Consider the following 20,732-nt stretch of genomic DNA (forward strand, 5'->3'; position numbering starts at 1 on the left):
AAAGATGATGGCACCAGGGTGTTAGTTACTTGGGCATTATGCCCTGGTTCACCGCCTGCCCTCTGTATAGAGCGTTTCTCAGGAGCACAGTGAGGAATGTGTGCATACCATCCTCTTCTCTGAGGCTTAGGCCGTGTCCCTGTGCAGCTGATGCAGCTGTGGTGACTAGGATGGGGGTTGAAAGCTAAGGACTTGTTAGCATCAGTTTATAGACCTATTGGTTTCAGGTTTAGTTTTAAAAATGCAGGTGCTGTGGTTCTCAACTCCAGTTGGGCAACGATTTCCTTCTCGGAGTTAGTTCCTTTGCCACCTGTAAAATGGGGATGCTGCTGCCTGCCTCGAAGGCTGGTTGGTAGTAGTAGCCAGCTCCGGGCTCGGGATGAGAGTAAATGCTCTCATTCATTATCTCACATGGATGTAGTCATATGAGCCATAACAATCATGAGGTAGATGCTATTACCTGTGTTGTATAGATGGAAAACTGATGACATAATTTGACTTAAGTATCCACAGCTAGTGAGAGGCAGAGCTGGGATTCAATCTTTTAATCTTTCTTCACCCCTTAGCTATTGTGCTATGCCCTGCTGCTGACTTGCCAAGGTACTGATGTGCTCCTTGTGGGAGGTTTAAGTGAGATAATATAAAGGGGACATACATGGCACATAGTAGGTCCTCACTAGAATTTGCATGATTCTGAACAGATATTTTCTGTCCTGAGGTTTTTGCCTTTTGTCTACCTCTTTTGGTTCAAGTGTAAGTTACATTGACCAGTTGGCTGGTTGGGTTAAAGCAATACATCTCAACTCGGGATGATTTGAGACATTTGACAACATCTGGAGGCCATTTGGATTGTTAGACCTGGGGTGGAAGGAGTGGACTGCTAGTGGGTGGAGGCCAGGAGTGCTGATAAAGATAGGTGCCCACCACAAAGAGTTATCCACCCAAAGTGTCAGTAGAAGTGTCTGAGAAGCCCGGGGTAAGAGCTGTTCCCTGAATTCTGCACATACACACTCACTGTTTGGGGTCTGACTGGTGAAACTTTCTCTGTGGGTTTGGTCTTCACAGGTTTCTGAGACACTAAAGCGTTTTGCAGGGAAGGTGACAACAGCCAGTGTGAAGGAACGGAGAGAAATCCTCAGTGAACTGGGGAAATGTGTTGCTGGAAAAGGTATTTATTTCCCATCCATATGGCCTAGAAATGCTTCCATTTCCAAATAAATTGTGTTCTCTGTTTAGAACCAAGGCCTTCTTTCCCCTCCTTGTAATAAGTTCTGCTTTGACTTTGTGTATTTACTTGTTGTAATATGCATTGAAACAGTAGGGTTAGTAGAGAGTTTATTCATTTAGATAACGAAACTTTTTACAGTTTTAAGCGTTTTTGATTAGAAATGGTTCTAAAAGATACAAACAATCCTTCTTAAGTAAGTTACCAGAGGCAAAAACATTTCTCCAGTCGGTCTTCTGTGGGACTCAGCAAGATGGTAGCAGGTGGTTGGCCAGTGAAGGATCCCCAAATCCATTACGTGTGGGACATGTCACATTTTCTAATGCCCACTGGGAGATGCACAACACATTCCAGGGAGGTGCTTTAATTTTATTAATCTTTCTTTAATCCCATATTTTCCTTAAACACCCACCCCCTTTTTTCTAAACCTGTTCAGGGTGTGGGGACCACATTTTAGGAAATGCTAAGCACATACAGTCATCCTGATTTTGTACCATAATGGAGGGCTATCCCTGCAACCTATTGGGGTATGTAAGACTAGTTTGCCTTCATCCAGTCAATCCTAATTAGTTTTGAGTTTCCTTTGATGTTTTTGCAATTCAGCAGTGGTTTTCAAAGTGTGGTCCCCAGGAGAGCAGCAGCAGCAGCATCACCTCAGAACTTGTTTGAGATACAAATTCTCAGCTCCACCCCAGCAACACCAATTCAGAAACTGTAGATTGGGGAGTGGGTGGGGGAAGGGGGGAATCCCAGCATCTGTGTTTTAACAAGCCTGCACGGTGATTCTTGTGTTTGCTGAAGTTTGAGAACTGTGGTTGTAGCATGTTGAATCTCCCTTTGTGTCAGTTTTTACTTCTTACGAGAGGCCCGGTGCACGAAATTTGTGCACTGGGGGGGTGGGGGGGAGGGCCTCAGCCTGGCCTGTGCTCTCTTGCAGTCCGGGAGCCCTCGGGGAATGTCCGACTGATGGCTTAGGCCCGCTTCCCAGAGGGAGCAGGCCTAAGCCATCAGTCAGACATCCTTAGCGCTGCCCTGGAGGCGGGAGAGGCTCCTGCCACTGCCGTTGCGCTCACCAGCCGTGAGCCCAGCTCAGGGCTTCTGGCTGAGTGGCACTCCCCCTGTGGGAGCACACTGACCACGGGGCAGCTCCTGCCTTGAGCGTCTGCCCCCTGCTGGTCAGTACGTGTCATAGTGACCAGTCATTCTGCTGTTCAGTCGATTTGCATATTAGCCTTTTATTATATAGGATAGGATAGGGTTAGTCAGGAGCCCACTTTTTACCACTCTTTCACCCAAGTTCTCATTGGCTGCTTCTGCTGTCTCCTGGTAACATACCCAAGCTTGTTAAAATGGTGTGTAAGTGAAGTAAATTGCTGTTTGTGAGCATCTAAGAGAGTCTCCCATATCTTAACGCTTCAGTGTGTGACTTTTATGGCACCTTCAAAAGTCTTCCACCTTCAACTTTTCTCAACAAGGTTGTAGTTAAAAAAGGCTGTCGTGTGACAAGTTGCTATCTGTACACATCTTCTGAACTCTCATGGCTGCCCCCACTGCTGGCTGACTGCTGAATACTGCACTTTCCCATTTTATGGAGTAAGGAGTTCGATGGGTATGGGTGAAGTTCATGAACTTATAAGATCTTTTAGGGAGATTTTACTCTTCATTCACCCTGAAATTCTATTGTTCAGGGTGAATTATATTTGTAAAATGTTTTCTAGTCCTTGATATGCAAGCTGATTGTGGGACGTTAACTACTCCCACACAAAATCGTTAGTTCTCAATTTTCTAATTTTCTGAGTATAAGCAGGAGCCATTGCAAAGTGGTCATTATTCTGGCCTCTCCTTGTGTTAGGGTAGCAGGTAACAAGTGAGTTAACTAAAGGTAGGTGAGGGTATTTCCAGCCAGGCGGAGGAGTTGAAGACTTTCTCAGAGCAGTCTGACTCTAGATGCCGTTGGTCAGCATGGCTCAGCCCAGCCTGCCCCGAGGCCCCTGATACTCACCTCAGTCCTGCCTTCTTGTACTTGAACCCTGACACTCGCTGATGCAGCCTCTCCTCTGCCTGATCTTTCCAGTCACGGGCCTCTAGTGCAGCGGCCAGTGATGGAAGGGCTCGGCTCTGGGGTTAGACGGGTTCATCCACTTACAGGCTGTGTGACCTGGTTCAAGCTACTCAACCCGTCTGAGCCTGACTCCCTGCTTTGAGCCTGGCAATAGCAGTAGTGCCTCCCTCACAGGGTTGGTGTGAGGCATGAGTGGATGGTGCTTAACACAGTGCCTGGCCAGCCTCGGTAAGGTCCCGGTGTATAGTAGCTGTTATTACTGTTCTCTTAGCGGCAGCCTGTCTCTGACCCCTGTTATTCTTTTCCTCAGTTACTGAAATAGCCCCAAATCCAGTGGCACAGTACAGTGTTCTGGGCCAGGGGCCTGGGCTCCGCCCCTTCATTTCCCCTTCATCATGCGGGTCCCTGAAGTGTGGGGCACTGCGCCAGCCCTTTGTGGGCCTCCTGCTCTCGGTGCCTTCCACGTTAGCCTGTCTTACACTGCAGCTCACACTCCCCCTCCTCTACACCCCCTTCTCCTTCTCGTCTGCGTGCTTCAGTCTGGTCAGCTTTCCATTAGTGAGCACTAGTGTTCAACCAAAGTCTCTCTTTCACTCAGCTGGCCTGCTTGGTTTCCTGTGTCTTGGTTTCTTCGTCTTAAAATCACAGTACCCATCTCATGGGGGTTAAACAGGTTAATGTGTGGGAAGTGCTTAGAGCAGGACCTGGCACTTTGAAGTGTTGGGTGTTGTTATTTCTCCTCCTGTGTCCGGAACAGGCACTGTGCATTCTTACCCCTGTGCTTAACTCCACTCAGCACAGACATCCCTTTCCATTTCCCCATAGCCTCCTAATCTATTAGGCCAAGCGTCTGTGTCCTTCAAACCTTCAGAAACCACTCCAGGTACAGATGTTCCCTTTTCTATCCCTCCTGGTACGTTAATTTTTGTGCCAGGTTATAAAACTGTGTGTTAGAATATACCTAAAGAAAAGTGCACTTAGCATAAGCGAACAGCTCACTGAGTGGTCGCAAACGAAACACACCGTGTAACCAGCATCCCGATGGAGAAGCACACTAGTCCCAGCACGCTAGCACCTCCACTCAATAGCATGGTCACTTCGAGGCTACTGTATTGCCTTAGTTTTATTCATTTAACGAGTGTCCACCTGCGAGCTTTTCTGTACCATGTGTTTTCCTAACGTCCTATTTGTCATTGTTTTTTCCTCTTGGGAATTCTCTTTCCAATGAACAGGGAGTGTCCAGTGAGCAGAGATCATGTCTGACAATGCTTGGCTCAAGCAGGTGTTCACGAAGTAGTTTTCATTGACTGGGCTGTGTAATCTTTGGTTTCAGATCTGCCAGAGGGAGCAGTGAAAGGGCTCTGCAAGTTATTCTGCTTGACTCTGCATCGATACAGGTGAATCCCAGCCAAAGGCCCCGTGTCCGGAGCACTTTGTGCAGAGAGGTGGTGATGGAGGGTAGTGGTTAGAGCCCAGGCTGTAAAGCCTGATTGCCTGGGTCCAATCTGGGCTGTGTCACATCCTAGCTGTTGGATCCCAGGCAAGTTACTTAACCTCTCTATGCCTCAGTTTCCTCATCTGCGGATGGGATGATGCTATTACCAACCTCATAGGTGGTGGTTAGAAAGTGTGAAGTGCCTGCCATGCTATGAGTGCATCCGTCATGCACACAAAAGCCTTGGCCTCGTTTGAGGCCCATAGTGTTTCTTAAATGTAGGTGTTGCCCTTACAGCTTTAGTGGCTCATTTGCCCTTATTAGCTACTTCCAGAATTCCTGGAGGTGGTAGATTTATCTAGTTATTTCCTTATCCCATCATCTGTGATCCTCTGGAATACAGTGCAACCTGATTTTCCTGAGAAAGACCAGTGCTGGGCCTAAGCTGCCTTGCCCGCCTCCCTCCCCCAATCCACATACTCACTCATCACCTCATTCCTCCCCTAGAGATGCAGCCTCCCGCAGAGCCCTGCAGGCAGCCATCCAGCAGTTGGCTGAGGCCCAGCCGGAAGCCACTGCTAAGAACCTTCTGCACTCTCTGCAATCTTCAGGGATTGGCTCCAAGGCCGGTGTCCCCAGGTAAGTTTTAAAGTTGATGGCCCGCAGGGGGTTGATGGAGTCCTATTCGAGAGAATCTAGTGCTGGTGAGCTGCATTGAGCAGGTGTCAGCATGCCTGTCCCTTTCTCCTTTGCAGCTCTGAATGGTGCCGGCAGTCTGCCTTCTGAATGGAGGGAGGAGCCAGGCTGGCAGGAGGGGAAACCAGGTGCCCAGCAGGCAGGGAATGGGGGAAACCATCTTTTTCTTTTTGTTTTATAGTTGTGTGTGCAAAAAGATGGTCGTTTGGCTGAGGAGGCCTGCACTCTGTCCTGAATTGTCACAGATGGTTTCTGGGGAGCTGGTTTCAAGCTCTGCCCAGTTGTAGATCAAGGGAGGATCCTACATGCCTAGCAGGGCCTTGTGGTGGCCATTTGTCCTTAAGATGGAGGCTGCTCTGCACTCACCTCTTGCCTGCCTCTCCTCCCCTCTGTAGTAAGAGCAGCGGCTCGGCCGCCCTGCTGGCCCTGTCCTGGACCTGCCTTCTGGTGCGCATCGTCTTTCCCTCGAGAGCCAAGCGGCAGGGGGACGTCTGGAACAAGCTGGTAGGTTCCTCCTCTTTGGAGTCGTGGTCAGCTCTGCACAGAGTTGGGGCATGTTCAGGCACACTCTCTGTACAACGTGCTCTTGGTGCTGGTGACCAGGCACGTGGAATTGTCCTGAGGTGTGTGACCTTGGTGGATGGACATGAGAGCAACATAATAACCTTCATCTATTTGGATCATTTTGTTTTTAAGCATTCCTTTCCCTGTGTTTGGATTTCAGTGTTGAACTGGCTAATAGAATGGAATTCTTGCCAAGTGTTTTGGTCCTTAAATTCTCTCCTTTCTTCTTCTTCTTTTTTTTTGGTTAATCCTCACCCAAGGTTTTTTTTCCATTGATTTTTTTAGAGAGAGTGGAAGGGAGAGAGTGGAAGGTAAGGGGGAGAGAGAGAGAGAGAGAGAGAGAGAGAGAGAGAGAATCGATGAAAGAGAAACATCAACATTGACTGGCCGCCTCCTGCATCCCCCACAACCACCCCTACCCCACCGTTGGGGATTGAGCCCACAGCCCGGGCATGTGCCCTGACTGGGAATTGAACTGGCGACCTCCTGGTGCATAGGTCAGCACTCAGTCACTGAGCCACACCAGCTGGGCTGGGCGGTTCTTTTGAATGTCTAGCTATTCTTAGAAGGAGGCAAGAGGAATGGACTTACAGTTTAGTGAAAAGGAGTCTGAGAAGCGTGGTGTGGATCTCATTCTTGACCATGAGATTTGGCCAAGTACTTCTAAGCTTGTTTCCTCACCTGCAAAATGGGAAAAAGTACCACCCGCCCCATCCATCTCCAAGAATTGTCATGAAGATGGGCTCAGACCAGGTGTGGAGAAACTTAGGGCCATGCACATAAAGGCGAAGTGGCCTCAGTAGTGAGACATATTGACGGCCTTGTCCTTGGAGGTTCCCAGCACACTGCTGGGGTGACCATGGAATGGCCGTCGGTAAGGATTCAAGGATAGGAACACTGAAGCCTCTCAGGTGGTGGATGTGCTGGACTTGAACTCCCTTCAGAATTTGGGTTTCATTGTTAACGAAAGGCCTCCTTACAAGATGGTTCATCATGGGCTCCCTCCTTGGCTCATCTGCAGTGAGACTTATAACCATTATCTAAGGTGAGTATGCCCGTGAGTTAGTCAGTGGGAGAGGTTAACCCGGAATGTTGTGTTTATGGGGCAGAATGTGTCAGGAGCTTGAGTCCATGTTTAATTTTTCAGTGTCTTGAATCCTTTGCTCATTGCCGATATTGACAAATTGTAATTCATTCAGTTGCTCAGCTCCTTGGGGGCCTCCTAGGGGGCCTCATGGACCACCAGTGGTCCATGGACCACCGGTTGGCGACCGCTGTCCTAGGGGCTGGGTACTTGGGATGCAGCAGGGGATGTGACAGAGGACCTTGCTCTCTTAGAATTCTGCTCTTGTGGAGAAAGCAGATGACGTGTAAAGTCATGCAGCAGAAAAGTAGGTAGGAGGAGACAGTATGGTGGGGGGTGATGGTGGGAGGAGGCCTCTCAGAAGAGGTGTCATTTGAGCAGAGACCCTAAGGCTATGAGAGACAAACCAAGCCCAGGTCCAGGTTAGAGCATTCCAGGAAGAGGGAACAGCAATACAGTTCTGAATGCAATATCAGCAAGCTTATTATTTTAATTAAAATTCTTTTAAATTAAAGCAATAAATGGTTCAAAGTTCAACAAGCATAAAAGGATATACTGGTTTCATTTCCAGCTCTTTTCCCTGCCACCTGGGACCCCTCTATTAAGAGTTTTTTATGTTCCAATGTCAAAGTTAACAGAAAAAAAAGAGTTCTTTGTGTGTGTAGATATATTCTTTTTTTTCAAACCTCACCTGAGGATATTTTTCCATTGATTTTCAGAGCGAGTGAAAGAAATATCGATGTGAGAGAAACACATCGATTGGTTGCCTCCTGCACGTACCCCAACCAGGGCCTGTGCCGGGGAGGCGCCTGCAACCTAGGTACATGCCCTTGACTGGAATCGAACCTGGGACCCTTCGGTCTGCAGGCTGATGCTCTATCCACTGAGCTGAACCGGCTGGGGCATGTAGATATATTCTTTGTATATATGACCAAATAGATTTTATACCACTGGTAATGTAGATCACTTGTTTCTTCTCTTTAATCAATCTTGGAATTTGTTTCAGAGTAGTACATAGTTTTTACATCCAGAGTTCTTTGTTCTGTATGACTGTTTATTAATCCTTTCTATAAGTAGACCTATGAATGCCCTCTTGATGGGCATTTATGTTGTTTACAGTCTTTCACTGTTATAAAAACACGTTGCAGTGAATAACCTTGTACAGATGCCATTTTGTACACATGCGCGTGGAATTGGCACACTTCTTAAGCATGCCCTTTTCCTCAGGGTGGCAGGTCACGCTGCTCACCAGTGTCCTTGGCATTTGAGGCACATGAAGTCTCTTTGAGGTGTTTTTAGTTGAGTACGTATTCTGTGCTTCATTCTGGATTGTCCAGTGAGCTCCACACTGGCTGGATCATCTTACTGGTGGGTCTTCCTCTTCTGTATCCACAGTGCCTAGCATAGTGCCTGCCATTTAGTCAATGTTCAGTAAGTATTTGTGGAATAAATAAAGTAGAAGTTGAGGCAGATAAATATATAAAAGAGGATGCTTGTTCTTTTCCTCCATGGCACTTAACTTCTCTGGAATTATATATTCATTTGTGTATTTATTTGTTTAATACTCTTTTCTTCCTCTTGACTATAAGGTACATGAAAGCAAGGGACCATGCCTGGCTTGGTCTCTATGTATTTTCGTTGTTTGACTCATAGTGGGTGCTCAACAAATATTTATCAAGGAAGTACTTAAGTGAACAGATGTAATTCCAGAGGGGTGGAGGGCTGGAGGCCAGTGGAAGAGGCCTAGTGGAGAGGAGCCAGGATTTGGCAGGCCTGACGAAGGTCTTGGCCAAGCTGGGAGGCCGTGAGACCTCCATCCCGTTTCACATCCTGACCTGAGCCCCTCCTGTCCTGGCAGGTGGAGGTGCAGTGCCTGCTCCTGCTGGAGGTGCTGGGTGGCTCCCACAAGCACGCCGTGGATGGTGCCGTGAAAATGCTCACCAAGCTGTGGAAGGAGGTGACAGGAGGCAGCAGGGGGTGGTGGGCATTGCTTCTTCTGTGCCACCCCCAGGCCCTCATCACCATCATTACCTGCTTTACACCTTTCCTCCTCAGAACCCCAGCCTGGTGGAACAGTACTTATCAGCCATTCTCAGCCTAGAACCCAACCAGAGCTATGCAGGCATGCTGGGGCTGCTGGTGCAGTTCTGCACGAGCCACAAGGAGATGGACGTGGTCAACCAGCACAAGGCAAGTGGACTCACTGGAAGGGAGGCGTGGGAACTGGATTGGTGCTGTTGGCCCCAGCTGCTCGCCTTGTCTGGAGCTTGTTGGCTTTCTCACTCAGGACCCTGGCCACTCGCCATGATATGTGAACTTTGAGAAGTCGGAAAGTTTTTGCTCCATGTCTGGTTTGGGGAGAAATCCCGGCATAGTTTTGAGATGATAGCCAGTTCATGCAGTCATTCATTCTCCCACAGCTGAGCAGCTGCCATGTGCCAAACACTGTGCCAGGTGTTGGGGATGCAGTGGTGAGCACGGAGCTGTGATCCCTGTCCTGGTTATATCTGTGATAAACACTACAGAGGGAAAAGCAGGAAGCCATGATACTCTGTAACTGGGGACCTTACTTAGGTTATGGGTCAGGGAACACATCTCTAATGAAGGAACCTAAGCAGTGAATAAGCCTTAGCAAGGTCGAGAGGTGAGAAAGAGCATTTTGGGCAGAGAAAGCAGTCTGTGGGAGGAGGCCAGTGGGGTTGGAGAGTCTTGAGTGGGGTAGGGAGTTGTGAGATAAAGCCGGTCGGCTGGGTAGCAGGCAGGGCTTGTGAGCCATGCCAAGGACTTGGAACTTGTGGTACCTCTTTGCTTGACACTGAAATTTGGGGCACCGATTTGTATCATTTTTGGAGACACTCCCACTAGAGGGATCTCACAGGCCAGGGATGAGATACTCAGAGTGTCAGGGTCTCACCAGGTCTTTGTATTCTCTAGAGTGCCCTGCTGGATTTTTATGTGAAGAACATCCTGATGAGCAAAGTGAAGCCTCAGAAATATCTATTGGTGAGTGAGAGGTGGGGCTTACTCACCTGGACAAGCTCAACCCCACTTTCAGTTCTGTGGTTCAGAGCTGTCCTGGATTCTTGGTCTGTTCACGTGAGGGCTGCGCCTGACTCCTTCTCCTCCTAGGATAACTGTGCCCCTCTGCTCCGATACATGTCCCACTCGGAATTTAAGGATCTGATACTGCCCACCATCCAGAAGTCCCTACTGAGGAGTCCAGAGAATGTTATTGAAAGTAGGTTGTTGCCAGACGGGGCAGTGGGAGGGAGACGGTGCCTGATGAGCAGCACCCCTGACACTTGGCAGCAGGAAGCGTTGGGAGTGGGGTGAGGGATGTGGTCACTGTTTTCCTCATTGGGACTTTGGGAGAGAAATCAGGGACCCTTTCAGAATATGTTCAAAGTCACGGTCCTCTTCTAGAAGAAAGCTCAAAAGTGTATCGGCTTCGAATACTGCAAACAGTTTTAGAAGTCCAAGAACCTTCTGGAGACCATTCAGGTTAAGAACCTCTGCTCTAGGTAGTTTGAACTTGGTGTGGAGGTGGCACTTGAAACCATAGGAGATGAGGGTTGAGTCTCTGTCTTTATTTATCTTGCTAAGGTGTAGGTTGAATGCTAGAGGGACACTTTTTTGCTGATTGGGATGGGGCAGTGTACAGCTTTGCAGCAGAGCTTTGGGGGCAAAGGTGTGACCACTCAGGTGGCCATAAAGAGATGAAGAGTAGTCATAGTTCTGTGTGTCTAGACAGCAGGCCGGGTGGTATTTGTGGGGAGCAGGCCAAAAATGGGTGTTATATCTGTGACTGACATGGTCAGTACTTCCTGTCCCCCTAAGCTATCTCCAGTCTGCTGGCATCAGTGACTCTCGACCTCAGCCAGTATGCCCTGGACATCGTGAAAGGACTGGCTGGTGAGTATCCCGACCCCTCCCAGCCCCTAGAAGGGCACCTGGGGTTTTGGTTGTACTTGTCCCAGTTATGATAGAAACAGGTAAGGGGACAGCTCAGGTTAGAAATGAGGCTTTACCTTAAACTGCACTTGCATAGTTTCTTCCCTGAGATCCTTTGTGAGAGCTAGAGCTAGGAGTGAAGAGTCGGGAACATGGGGAAGACAAAGTTAAAAGCCTGGATCCTCAGCAGCTTCTGAGCAGCGGCTGTCTGTGTGTCCAGGTCAGCTGAGGTCCAACAGTCCCCGCCTCATGGACGAGGCGGTGCTGGCGCTGCGGAACCTGGCCCGTCAGTGCAGTGACTCCTCCGCGATGGAAGCCGTGACCAGGCACCTGTTCGCTATCCTCGGAGGTGAGCAAGTCTTTGTGGCCATGGGGTGATTTTTAAATGTTTTTCTTGACATTTTTTCTGTTTCTCAGATTTTCTCTAAGAATCTTTTTTAGGGGGAAAAAGCTAGTAAATATTTTTTTTTTATTTTTCTAAATATATTTTATTGATTTTTTTACAGAGAGGAAGGGAGAGGGATAGAGAGTTAAAAACATCGATGAGAGAGAAACATCGATCAGCTGCCTCCTGCACACCTCCTACTGGGGATGTGCCCACAACCAAGGTACATGCCCTTGACTGGAATCGAACCTGGGACCCTTGAGTCTGCAGGCCAACGCTCTATCCACTGAGCCAAACTGGTTAGGGCAGTAAATATTATTTAAAACCCAGCTTCACAATAGGCTACTTCTGGAATCAAAGGGTACATCTTTTTTTAAACAATATTTTTATTTTTATTTATTTCAGAGAGGAAGGGAGAGAGAGGGAGAGAGAGAGAGAAACATCAATGATAAGAGAGAATCATTGATCGGCTGCCTTCTGCATGCCCCCTACTGGGGATCGAGCCTGCAACCCAGGCATGTGCCCTTGACTGGAATTGAAGCTGGAACTCTTCAGTCTGCAGGCCGATGCTCTGTCCACTGAGCCAACCCAGCTAGGGCCAGAAGCTGCATCTTGATATCACGCACATGGTCCCCTTGGGAAAGGTGGCAGATGTGAATTTTGAATCTTTGCCATCTCTCCTCTCAGGCTCGGAGGGAAAGCTAACTGTTGTAGCCCAGAAGACCAGCGTCCTCTCAGGTACAGAATTTCTCCACAGGTCCTGGGAGGTGTGGTGGGAGATGAGGTGTAAGTAACTGTTAGGGGAGGTGAGTCCTTTTTTGGATCTTGACTCCTCTGACATCCTGGGACATCCCAGTGTGGCTCCCAGGACTGCTGCCTGCCTGCCTGGCATGTGGGCCCTGTTGAAGTCCAGCGGGAGGCCTGGCTTCTGCAGGGGGCATGGAAGGAGGGGCAGTGATGGCCAGAGGAGAGGCATGGCTGCTGGGGAGGAGGGCAGCGGCAGGAAGGCTCCTGTGTTGGTGGTTTTGCGGTGGCGAGGAGTTGAGCGGGAGGTCTCCTGCCTTCTAGGGATCGGGAGCGTCAGTCATCATGCGGTGTCTGGGCCTTCCAGTCAAGTCCTGAATGGGACCGTGGCTGAGCTGTTCATCCCGTTCCTCCAGCAAGAAGGTAATTCTGTGCAGTATGGTGAGGATTGGTGTGGACCGTGCTTGACCCGCTGTTCACAGTCAGAGCTGCCATGAGCCCCTCCTGAAGGCACACCTGCCCGCAGCGCCGCTGCTCCCGCTCCCTGGTACTCCTGCTTGCTTCCTGCGCTGCCAGCCATGCTCTGATGCAGGTCTGAGATGGTGGACTGACTGGACTTCTGCTTGCCCTAGTTCACGAAGGCACCTTGGTGCATGCCGTCTCTGTCCTGGCTCTCTGGTGTAATCGCTTCACCACGGAGGTGCCCAAGAAGCTCACCGAATGGTTCAAGAAAGCCTTCAGCCTTAAAACCTCCACCTCCGCAGTGAGGCACGCCTACCTGCAGTGTATGCTGGCCTGCTTCCGAGGTGAGATGCTCCCCGTCCCCGCAGGCAGGTGACCTAGTTTTTAGGGCATCATTACTGCTTCAGGCTTTCCCTTCGGTCCAGCTTATGTTTGTGTTATTTCTTCCTGAGCCTCTGGGAGCACCAGCTCAATCTGCATAACAAATTCTGGCTTCTCCCTCCTATTAGACCTTTTTTTAAAAAAAATAATATATTTTATTGATTTTTTTACAGAGAGGAAGGGAAAGGGATAGTGAGTCAGAAACATCGATCAGCTGCCTCCTGCACACCTCCTACTGGGGATGTGCCCGCAACCAAGGTACATACCCTTGACCGGAATTGAACCTGGGACCCTTCAGTCCGCAGGCTGACACTCTATCCACTGAGCCAAACCGGTCAGGGCCCTCCTATTAGATCTTTAAAGACAAAGTTTTATTCCGGGAGGACCCAGAACCAGAACCTGACACTATATTTCTGAAATCATGGAGGAATGATTTTGATGGGACTGCTTTAAAAGGTGCAGTTTATATAAACTTTACTCTTTACCCACAAGCCCTGCCCTTGCTTCAGTGCTGACCAACCTGTCATTGGGCACGGGCAGCCACCTCCTTCCCAAACAGCCAGGGGAAGCTTTCCAATCTGTATAGGAGCTTGATCTCCAGGTAAAAATCTCTAATATTGGTTTCCGCCTCTAAGATAGGCTTATATTTCTTTTTTTGAAAGTTTGAACAGGGGTGAGCTGTGTTTAAAGAAACGTCTGGGAGCCTTAGCAGATTTTGCTCAGTGGATACAGCATTGGCCTGCGGACTGAAGGGTCTCTGGTTCGATTCCAGTCAAGGGCACATGACCGGGTTGTGGGCTTGATCCCCAGTAGGGTGTGTGCAGGAGGCAGCAATCAATGATTCTGTCTCATCATTGATGTTTCTATCTCTCTCCCTCTCCCTTCCTCTCTTGAAATCAATAAAAATATATTAAAAAAAGAAACATCTGGGAGATTCCAGAGCCACCTCTAGAGAGGGGATGTTCATTTGTCAGTTGCAATTTTGCTGCATTGATCAGCCTTGATTTGAGATTGAGCAGAGACTTGTTTAGCTTAGTCTCTTCAGCTTGAGCTAGTTCTGCTCTATGCTTTTAAAATAAACATAATGAACCTTTGAAATAAACATTTCTTGGATTCAAGTCCATGACATCATCTGGATGAAACACTTGTTTCATTATGAAATGTTCAGATATACCAGTTTAGTACTTACATGGGTTTAGCTATAGGTTTTACAGATTTCTACTTTTTTTTTAAGTGGGCTTAGTTCACTTGTCAATAGTTTGGTTCTAGTTTTGGAATTTGGGTCCAAGGGTTGACTGGTATGGGGGAAGAGCCCCGGAAACAAATCGGTAGGCTTGAGGTTGGCCCTGGCTCTCTCTCAGACCAGCTGTGCGGCTTTGGGCAACTCACTTAACCTCTCTCGGTCTGTTTCTTTATACGTCAAATAAATAGCTGCACTGTTGGGTTAGTAAGGATCCTCTTAGCTCTAAATCGATGTTTGTGGAGTTTGATTTAAGCCCAGGTTCTGATCCCAGTTCTTCCTGGTATTTCACAAGGTAGCTGAGGGGTTTCGTTAGCCACTTCAGACCTGGGTGGGTGACTCCTTCCTGGAGTAGCTTGTCATTCCCAAGAGTTAGGGTGCTCCGTAAGGTGCTTGTGCTCTCTCCACAGGTGACACGCTGCTGCAGGCCCTGGACTTACTACCCTTGCTCATCCAGACAGTGGAGAAGGTAGCTTCCCAAAGCACTCAGGTTCCCACAGTCACCGAAGGTGTTGCCGCAGCCTTGCTGCTCTCGAAGCTTTCAGTGGCCGACTCCCAGGCTGGTAAGAGTCAAGAGATGTCCAGGAAGGTCGCAGACAGTGGCCTCTTTCTGAGTCCTAGGGAGGAGTGTTTTGATGTTTAGGATTTTATAGGCTCAGTTTGGCCACTTACTGAATTGGGTCAGCCACACGGCAACTTGTCATCTGCTGGGAAGAGCCTAAGAGTCACACTGGGTGATGGGAATTCAGCCAGGGCCTCTGTCACTGTCCTCCAAGCTGTGGCCCCAATGCTCTGGGACAGGCTCTTGTAGATAATGCCCAGGCTAACCTGGGTTTAGTAGTGGGACTTTTTTTTTTAATTGGTTCTACATTCATATGGTGAACCATGGAAAGCTTCCCTCTAGCTAGCCCGTCTTCCAGCCACTAAGTTTCCCTCGCTGGGCAGTATTACCAGTTTCATCTTGTCAATTTGTCATTGATCAAACACGCTGGGTAACATGCTGTACTAGTATATGCCATGTGATGTACTAACCATAACTTGGAAAAATTTGCAAATGAGTAAACAAAAAGAGCCTTCCCATTCTTTTTTGGGCTACATGGTATTCCGTGCTTTCTTTAGTTTACCTTCTACTCTGCATGCAGACATGCCTGAACTTACTCCTGTGGTTGGGAACGGAGCTCGTCTCTCTTCTTACAGTGTTGTGTGCCATCTGTGTGCATGCCAAGGCACTGGGCTCCCTGGGGGGACGACCTCGCTTCAGCAAATATCAGGCTGTTCACTCAGGTGGAAGAGAGGAGATGCAAAAAGATGTCTGTCATTTCAAGCAAAATGTGGCATTAATGCTGTTTTGAAGGAGGGATTGCTTTTAGTTTAGGACTGGGTATCAGAAAAGGCTTCATAAAGGAGGGAGCATTTGAACTAGGGCCTGGAAGGCCAGGAGGGACTTCACCCGCTGGATGGGAATAGTCCAGTGTGGGTTCAGACCAGCCCTAGTCAGGGAAGGGCAAGGAAAGCCCCATTTGTGAACCTCAAGCCTTTCACCTGGTGCAGACAAGGTGGGAATTCCAGATGGGAGGCAGCTCCCCTGGGCTCCCCTGGGCCACAGGCAGCCATGGAAGGCTTTCATGCGGGCGGCGATACCGGAAGGACTGGTCTGTTATCAGGCCAGGGAGGGCAGAGAGCCTCGCTGTGACCTGTCCCTGCAGTGGAGGGCCTGTTAGCCAAGCAGCCCGGCAGCTTCAGGATGGAGGGGACTAGCCCTGGGGAACTGGTAAGTTGTGCCAACAGGTGACCTTTTGTTCCTGGCAGAGACCAAGCTGAGCAATTTCTGGCAGCTGATTGTGGATGAGAAGAAGCAGATTTTCACTTCTGAGAAGTTCCTGCTCCTGGCTTCAGAGGATGGTGAGTTCCTACCCCTGTGTGGACTCAAGGCTGGGACTGAATCTCTCTCTCACTGGAGGGTCCTCAGTGAAGACTCCTCCCTGGCTGCCTGTTGTGACCAGTCAGCTTTGCAGAAACGTGGACCAAAGTGGTCTGTCCAGGACCTTGGCTGTGCTGTCCTGGGAATGCATGCATTCCTGTAAGGGCGGAGGGGGGCGGGGGGGGCGGTTTAGGGAAATAGGGAGAAGTGGGAGATTTGTGGAGACAGCACTGGAGGCTGCGGAGCTGAGATATTAGGTGTAATTATAGCTGATTGGGTAATTGGTGCTGTCTCAGAGGTTTTCCTGCATTAAGAAGCAGTGCGAAGCTCTGGTTGGCTTCATGCCCCTCCAGGAGACACAGAAACTACTGGTTTCTATCCTGGAAGAGAGGGAACAGTTGATCTTTAAATGTATGTTTAAAATTCTGGGTCGCCTTGCGGGGCTCTGTTGCTAATTGGTGATTTGAAAAGTCTTTTGACTCATAAATCACAACATCCTATTAGTGAGCTATAATTGTTAGTCACTTCTTGATTTAAAAAGGTTTTATATAGGAAATACATTCACATAATTCAAAACAAAAGATCCAAGAGGATCTACAATGAAATTTATATTCCCTACTTTGCTCTCTGGCCGCCCAGTTTCCTGGCCATAGAGAGAACCAATTTTATTAGCTTCTGTGCATCCTTGATATTTTATTTCTGTACCAGTAAATAAATATCTTTTATATGTTAGTTCTCTACTTTTTTGCACAAGTGGTTGCTTGCCTACTATAAACAATGTGCTGTCTAGACTTGGAAATCACTCCACGTCAGCATATAGTGAGTGTCCTCATTCATTTTTAGAGGTGCATAGTCATTTTTATTTTTTTTAATTTATTTTAATATATTTTTATTGATTTCAGAGAGGAAGGGAGAGGGAGAGAGAGAGATAGAAACAATGGGAGAGAATCATTGATCAGCTGCCTCCTGCCAACCCCCTACTAGGAATCGAGCCTGCAACCCGGGCATGTGCTCTTGACCGGAATTGAACTTAGGACCCTTCAGTCTGCAGGCTGATGCTCTATCCACTGAGCCAAACCAACTAGGGCTGCATATTCATTTTTAATTAATTTAAAGAAAGTGTATATTTTTCCTACTCTACACACATGTTCATAGTAAGCCAAAAGAGGAAACCCTAATGAGCTGTCATCCCACAGCCAGTGGTAATCGCATTTACATTTGGGTGTTCATTGTCCAGCTCTTTCTGGATGTGTCCTCTGTTTTAAAAACACATTTGCTGTTTCTCTCCCCTTCTAGCCCTGTGTACCGTGCTGCATCTGACCGAGAGGCTTTTCCTTGACCACCCGCACAGACTCGCCGGCAGTAAAGTCCAGTATGTGAGGCTTGCCTCCCTGTCCCCTGGGGCCAGCGGAGGGGAACCTGGCAGGAGCCTGAGAAACGGGGATGGGGCGTAGCAAGGCTGGCTGTGGAGCACCTCCTCCCGGCCTTCTAAAGCCAGGACGGTCTGTCCCTGTCCTTGCAGGCAGTACCACCGGGCTCTGGTGGCCGTGCTCCTGAGCCGTACCTGGCACGTGCGCAGGCAGGCCCAGCAGACGGTTCGGAAGCTGCTGTCTTCCCCCGGGGGCTTTAAGCTGGCGTATGGACTCCTGGAGGAGCTGAAGGCTGTCCTCAGTTCTCACAGGGTGAGGCTCTCAGACTTACCTCACCAACCCTGCTCCTGCCATGGATTTTGGATGGGCTGCTCCTGGGCTGTTCTCACTCACTCACTCACTCACTCACTCAGACTCTGTGATGCCAGAATCTTCTCTCCTGCCCTTAAGCTCCAGTGACACCTGGTTCATACACAGTTGACTCTTCAACAGGGTGGGGGTTAGGTCTCTGACCTCCCTCACAGCTGAAAATTGGAGTATCATTGCAGTCAGTCCTCTGCATATGTGGATTCCCATATGTGGAGTTGGCCCTTGAACAACTGAACAGCATGGTTTGAACTGTGTGGGCAGTCAAACTGCCTGAGTCCACTTGCATGTGAGTGGACCCGTGCAGTTCAAACCCATGCTCCTCAAGGGTCCACTGCAATTCTTTTCCTTTTCAGACTCTTTCTTCCCATGCCTTTTCATATGTAGCTCAACCTTTTTATTCTTGAGTTATTGAATAACACTATTTTTAAGGTACTTTATAATTTTTAAAGCATTTTCTATTCATCCTTCCCTTTGATTTTTCACAATGCCTTTATAAGGCCAACAGGCTTACCGCCTTTTTAAAAATATATATATTTTATTGATTTTTTACAGAGAGGAAGGGAGAGGGATAGAGAGTTAGAAACATTGATGAGAGAGAAACATCGATCAGCTGCCTCCTGCACACCCCCTACTGGGGATGTGCCCGCAACCAAGGTATATGCCCTTGACCGGAATTGAACCTGGGACCCTTCAGTCCTCAGGCTGACGCTCTATCCACTGAGCCAAACCGGTTAGGGCATTACTGCCCTTTTTTATGTGAGTTGTCTAGGGTTCCAGGAGCTGAAATGACTGGCCTACGGTCACAGCTGGTGGCTGGCAGACTTGACTCCCACTTCAGTGCATGTTGTGCCCTGCTTCCCTCCCTTCTGAGTCTGCTTGAGGTAGTTGTGCCATGATAGACTTGTGGTCATGGGCTGGGTCTCATGGACCAATTTCTGTTTCCTTTCCCAACCGCTGAGCTTTTTATGTGTGAAGTCACAGGTGCTTCCTCCTTCCAGGCACATCTCATAGCCTGCAGGTCCCCATGCAGGAGCTGGGCTTGTTTCCACTTTAGCACGGACCCCTGAGAACAACATGAGCGAGAGGCAGCTTTGTCCCTGGGTGCAAGGCCTGCACAGGGCTCTGAGCCGTGGGGGCTCATGTGTTGTCTTCACGCAGGTGCTGCCTTTAGAGGCTCTGGTGACTGATGCTGGGGAGGTGACTGAGGCCGGCAAGGCCTACGTGCCTCCACGAGTCCTGCAGGAGGCTCTGTGCATCATCTCCAAGGTGCCAGGGCTGGAGGGTGACATCAGCAACACTGAACAGCTGGCCCAGGAGATGCTGATCATCTCCCATCACCCATCTTTAGGTCTGTGGCTGTACCAGGTATGGGAGGGGCGGGGCTGTATTGGGCAGGTACCAGCGGGCTGAGCAGAAGGCCTCAATTTGCCCCCCTCCCCTTCAGTGGCAGTGCAGTCTGGACTCTGGCCAGCACTTCTAGCTAGAATGAAGATTGATCCCGAAGCCTTTATCACCAGGCACCTGGATCAGATCATTCCCAGGATCACCACACAGAGTCCCCTGAACCAGGTGATTGACGCGTGAGTTGGTTCTGGCCTCAGGTCACAATTCAGGAAGGGGAATTCAAAGAAACGGGTGGAGGTGTGAGGAAATGTGGGTTTGGACCCTTGGGTTGCCAGTGATAGAAAATGCAAACTAGTTTGAGCACAAAAGGGAATTTACTGTCTCATTTAACTGCTAAATCCCAGGGTCTGACTGGACAGGAACTCAGATGTCATCCTCAGGACATCGTAGGTGGTGCCTCTTTTACTCTCTGTCTGTGTCTTCATTTGTGTCTTGTATCTGCTTCCCATGATGTGGGCTCCATTCTCCAGTAGTTTTCCCCTTTTTGGTGGTAGGACAGCTGCTAGAGTTCCAGGCTTACAGCGTGTCCTCCATTAGCTCCAGTGGAAGGAGCTTTCCCAGTCATTTCAACTGGCATGGGGCCTCACTGCCCTGGTCAGCCTGATTGGGTGCTGTGTTCATCCTGGGCCGGTCCTTTTGGTCGGGGTTACATGCTCACCCTGGAAAGCAGTAATGCTTGCTGAGAAGGCAGGCACCTGCGGCAGCTCTCCTCTCCCGTGGGTATCGCTCAGAAAGCCGGCAGGGACAAGAAGAAGCAGAGTCAGTTGCCAGGGGCACTTAGGGCAGGTGGGACACCTTTCCAGTGCCAGCCTTGGCACATGCTGACTGTCTGTGTTTGTCTGGCAGTCTTCCATGAATGCCATGGGCTCCCTCTCCCTCCTGTCCCCGGACCGGGTCCTCCCACAGCTCATCAGCACCATCACCGCCTCTGTGCAGAACCCCGCACTGCACCAGGTGACACGGGAGGAGTTTGCCATCATGCAGACCCCTGCCGGGGAGCTGTACGACAAATCCATCATCCAGAGGTGAGACACCATTAGATACCAGCCTTACTTTTCCTTACCTAGAAGATGGAGACAACACCTCCTCTGTAGGGTTGTTGTGAAGAATGAATGAAACCATCCCTCCATTTCTTGGACAAGTGCCTGCTCTGTTCCAGGCACATGCTTAAGCAAGAGCATGCTGGTATTCAGCACTTTCCTGGTGCATACTTCTTAAAAGCTAGCTGGGATGCCATGGCTGGCGGGAGGCTAAAGGGACTGGCGGCTGTTTTGAAGCTGGCTGATCACTTGCTCTGCTGTTGCAGTGCCCAGCAGGACAGCATTAAAAAGGCCAACATGAAGCGAGAGAACAAAGCTTATTCCTTTAAGGAGCAGATCATAGAGCTGGAGCTGAAGGAGGTGAGTACATGGACGCAGTGCGTGCGGGGTGATGGCCAA

The 20,732-nt window shown here is 49.2% G+C and overlaps 1 protein-coding gene across 3 annotated transcripts in view; it reads left to right on the top strand.

Moving 5' to 3' along the window:
* GCN1 (GCN1 activator of EIF2AK4) overlaps positions 1 to 20,732 on the top strand; it is a 55,443-nt gene that overhangs the window by 2,624 nt on the left and 32,087 nt on the right. The window contains exons 2-23 of one of the 3 annotated variants that reach the window (XM_070400071.1): positions 1,066 to 1,168; positions 4,621 to 4,684; positions 5,230 to 5,361; positions 5,814 to 5,922; positions 8,925 to 9,023; positions 9,122 to 9,256; positions 10,001 to 10,069; positions 10,196 to 10,304; positions 10,904 to 10,978; positions 11,238 to 11,366; positions 12,090 to 12,140; positions 12,471 to 12,569; positions 12,779 to 12,952; positions 14,640 to 14,792; positions 16,039 to 16,131; positions 17,447 to 17,522; positions 17,673 to 17,832; positions 19,048 to 19,237; positions 19,334 to 19,458; positions 19,638 to 19,679; positions 20,140 to 20,318; positions 20,600 to 20,693. In XM_070400071.1, coding sequence (XP_070256172.1) covers positions 1,066 to 1,168; positions 4,621 to 4,684; positions 5,230 to 5,361; positions 5,814 to 5,922; positions 8,925 to 9,023; positions 9,122 to 9,256; positions 10,001 to 10,069; positions 10,196 to 10,304; positions 10,904 to 10,978; positions 11,238 to 11,366; positions 12,090 to 12,140; positions 12,471 to 12,569; positions 12,779 to 12,952; positions 14,640 to 14,792; positions 16,039 to 16,131; positions 17,447 to 17,522; positions 17,673 to 17,832; positions 19,048 to 19,237; positions 19,334 to 19,458; positions 19,638 to 19,679; positions 20,140 to 20,318; positions 20,600 to 20,693 — 2,460 coding nt within the window. Of the gene's footprint in view, positions 1 to 1,065; positions 1,169 to 4,620; positions 4,685 to 5,229; positions 5,362 to 5,493; positions 5,547 to 5,813; positions 5,923 to 8,924; positions 9,024 to 9,121; positions 9,257 to 10,000; positions 10,070 to 10,195; positions 10,305 to 10,903; positions 10,979 to 11,237; positions 11,367 to 12,089; positions 12,141 to 12,470; positions 12,570 to 12,778; positions 12,953 to 14,639; positions 14,793 to 16,038; positions 16,132 to 17,446; positions 17,523 to 17,672; positions 17,833 to 19,047; positions 19,238 to 19,333; positions 19,459 to 19,637; positions 19,680 to 20,139; positions 20,319 to 20,599; positions 20,694 to 20,732 lie in introns of those variants that run through there. The other 2 variants (XM_070400072.1, XM_070400074.1) reach the window with 2 other exon arrangements.

The sequence above is a fragment of the Myotis yumanensis genome, unplaced genomic scaffold, assembly GCF_028538775.1.
Source record: "Myotis yumanensis isolate MYYU_CA2020_CCGP unplaced genomic scaffold, mMyoYum1.0.hap1 SCAF_19, whole genome shotgun sequence".
Classification (NCBI taxonomy): Eukaryota; Metazoa; Chordata; class Mammalia; order Chiroptera; family Vespertilionidae; genus Myotis; species Myotis yumanensis.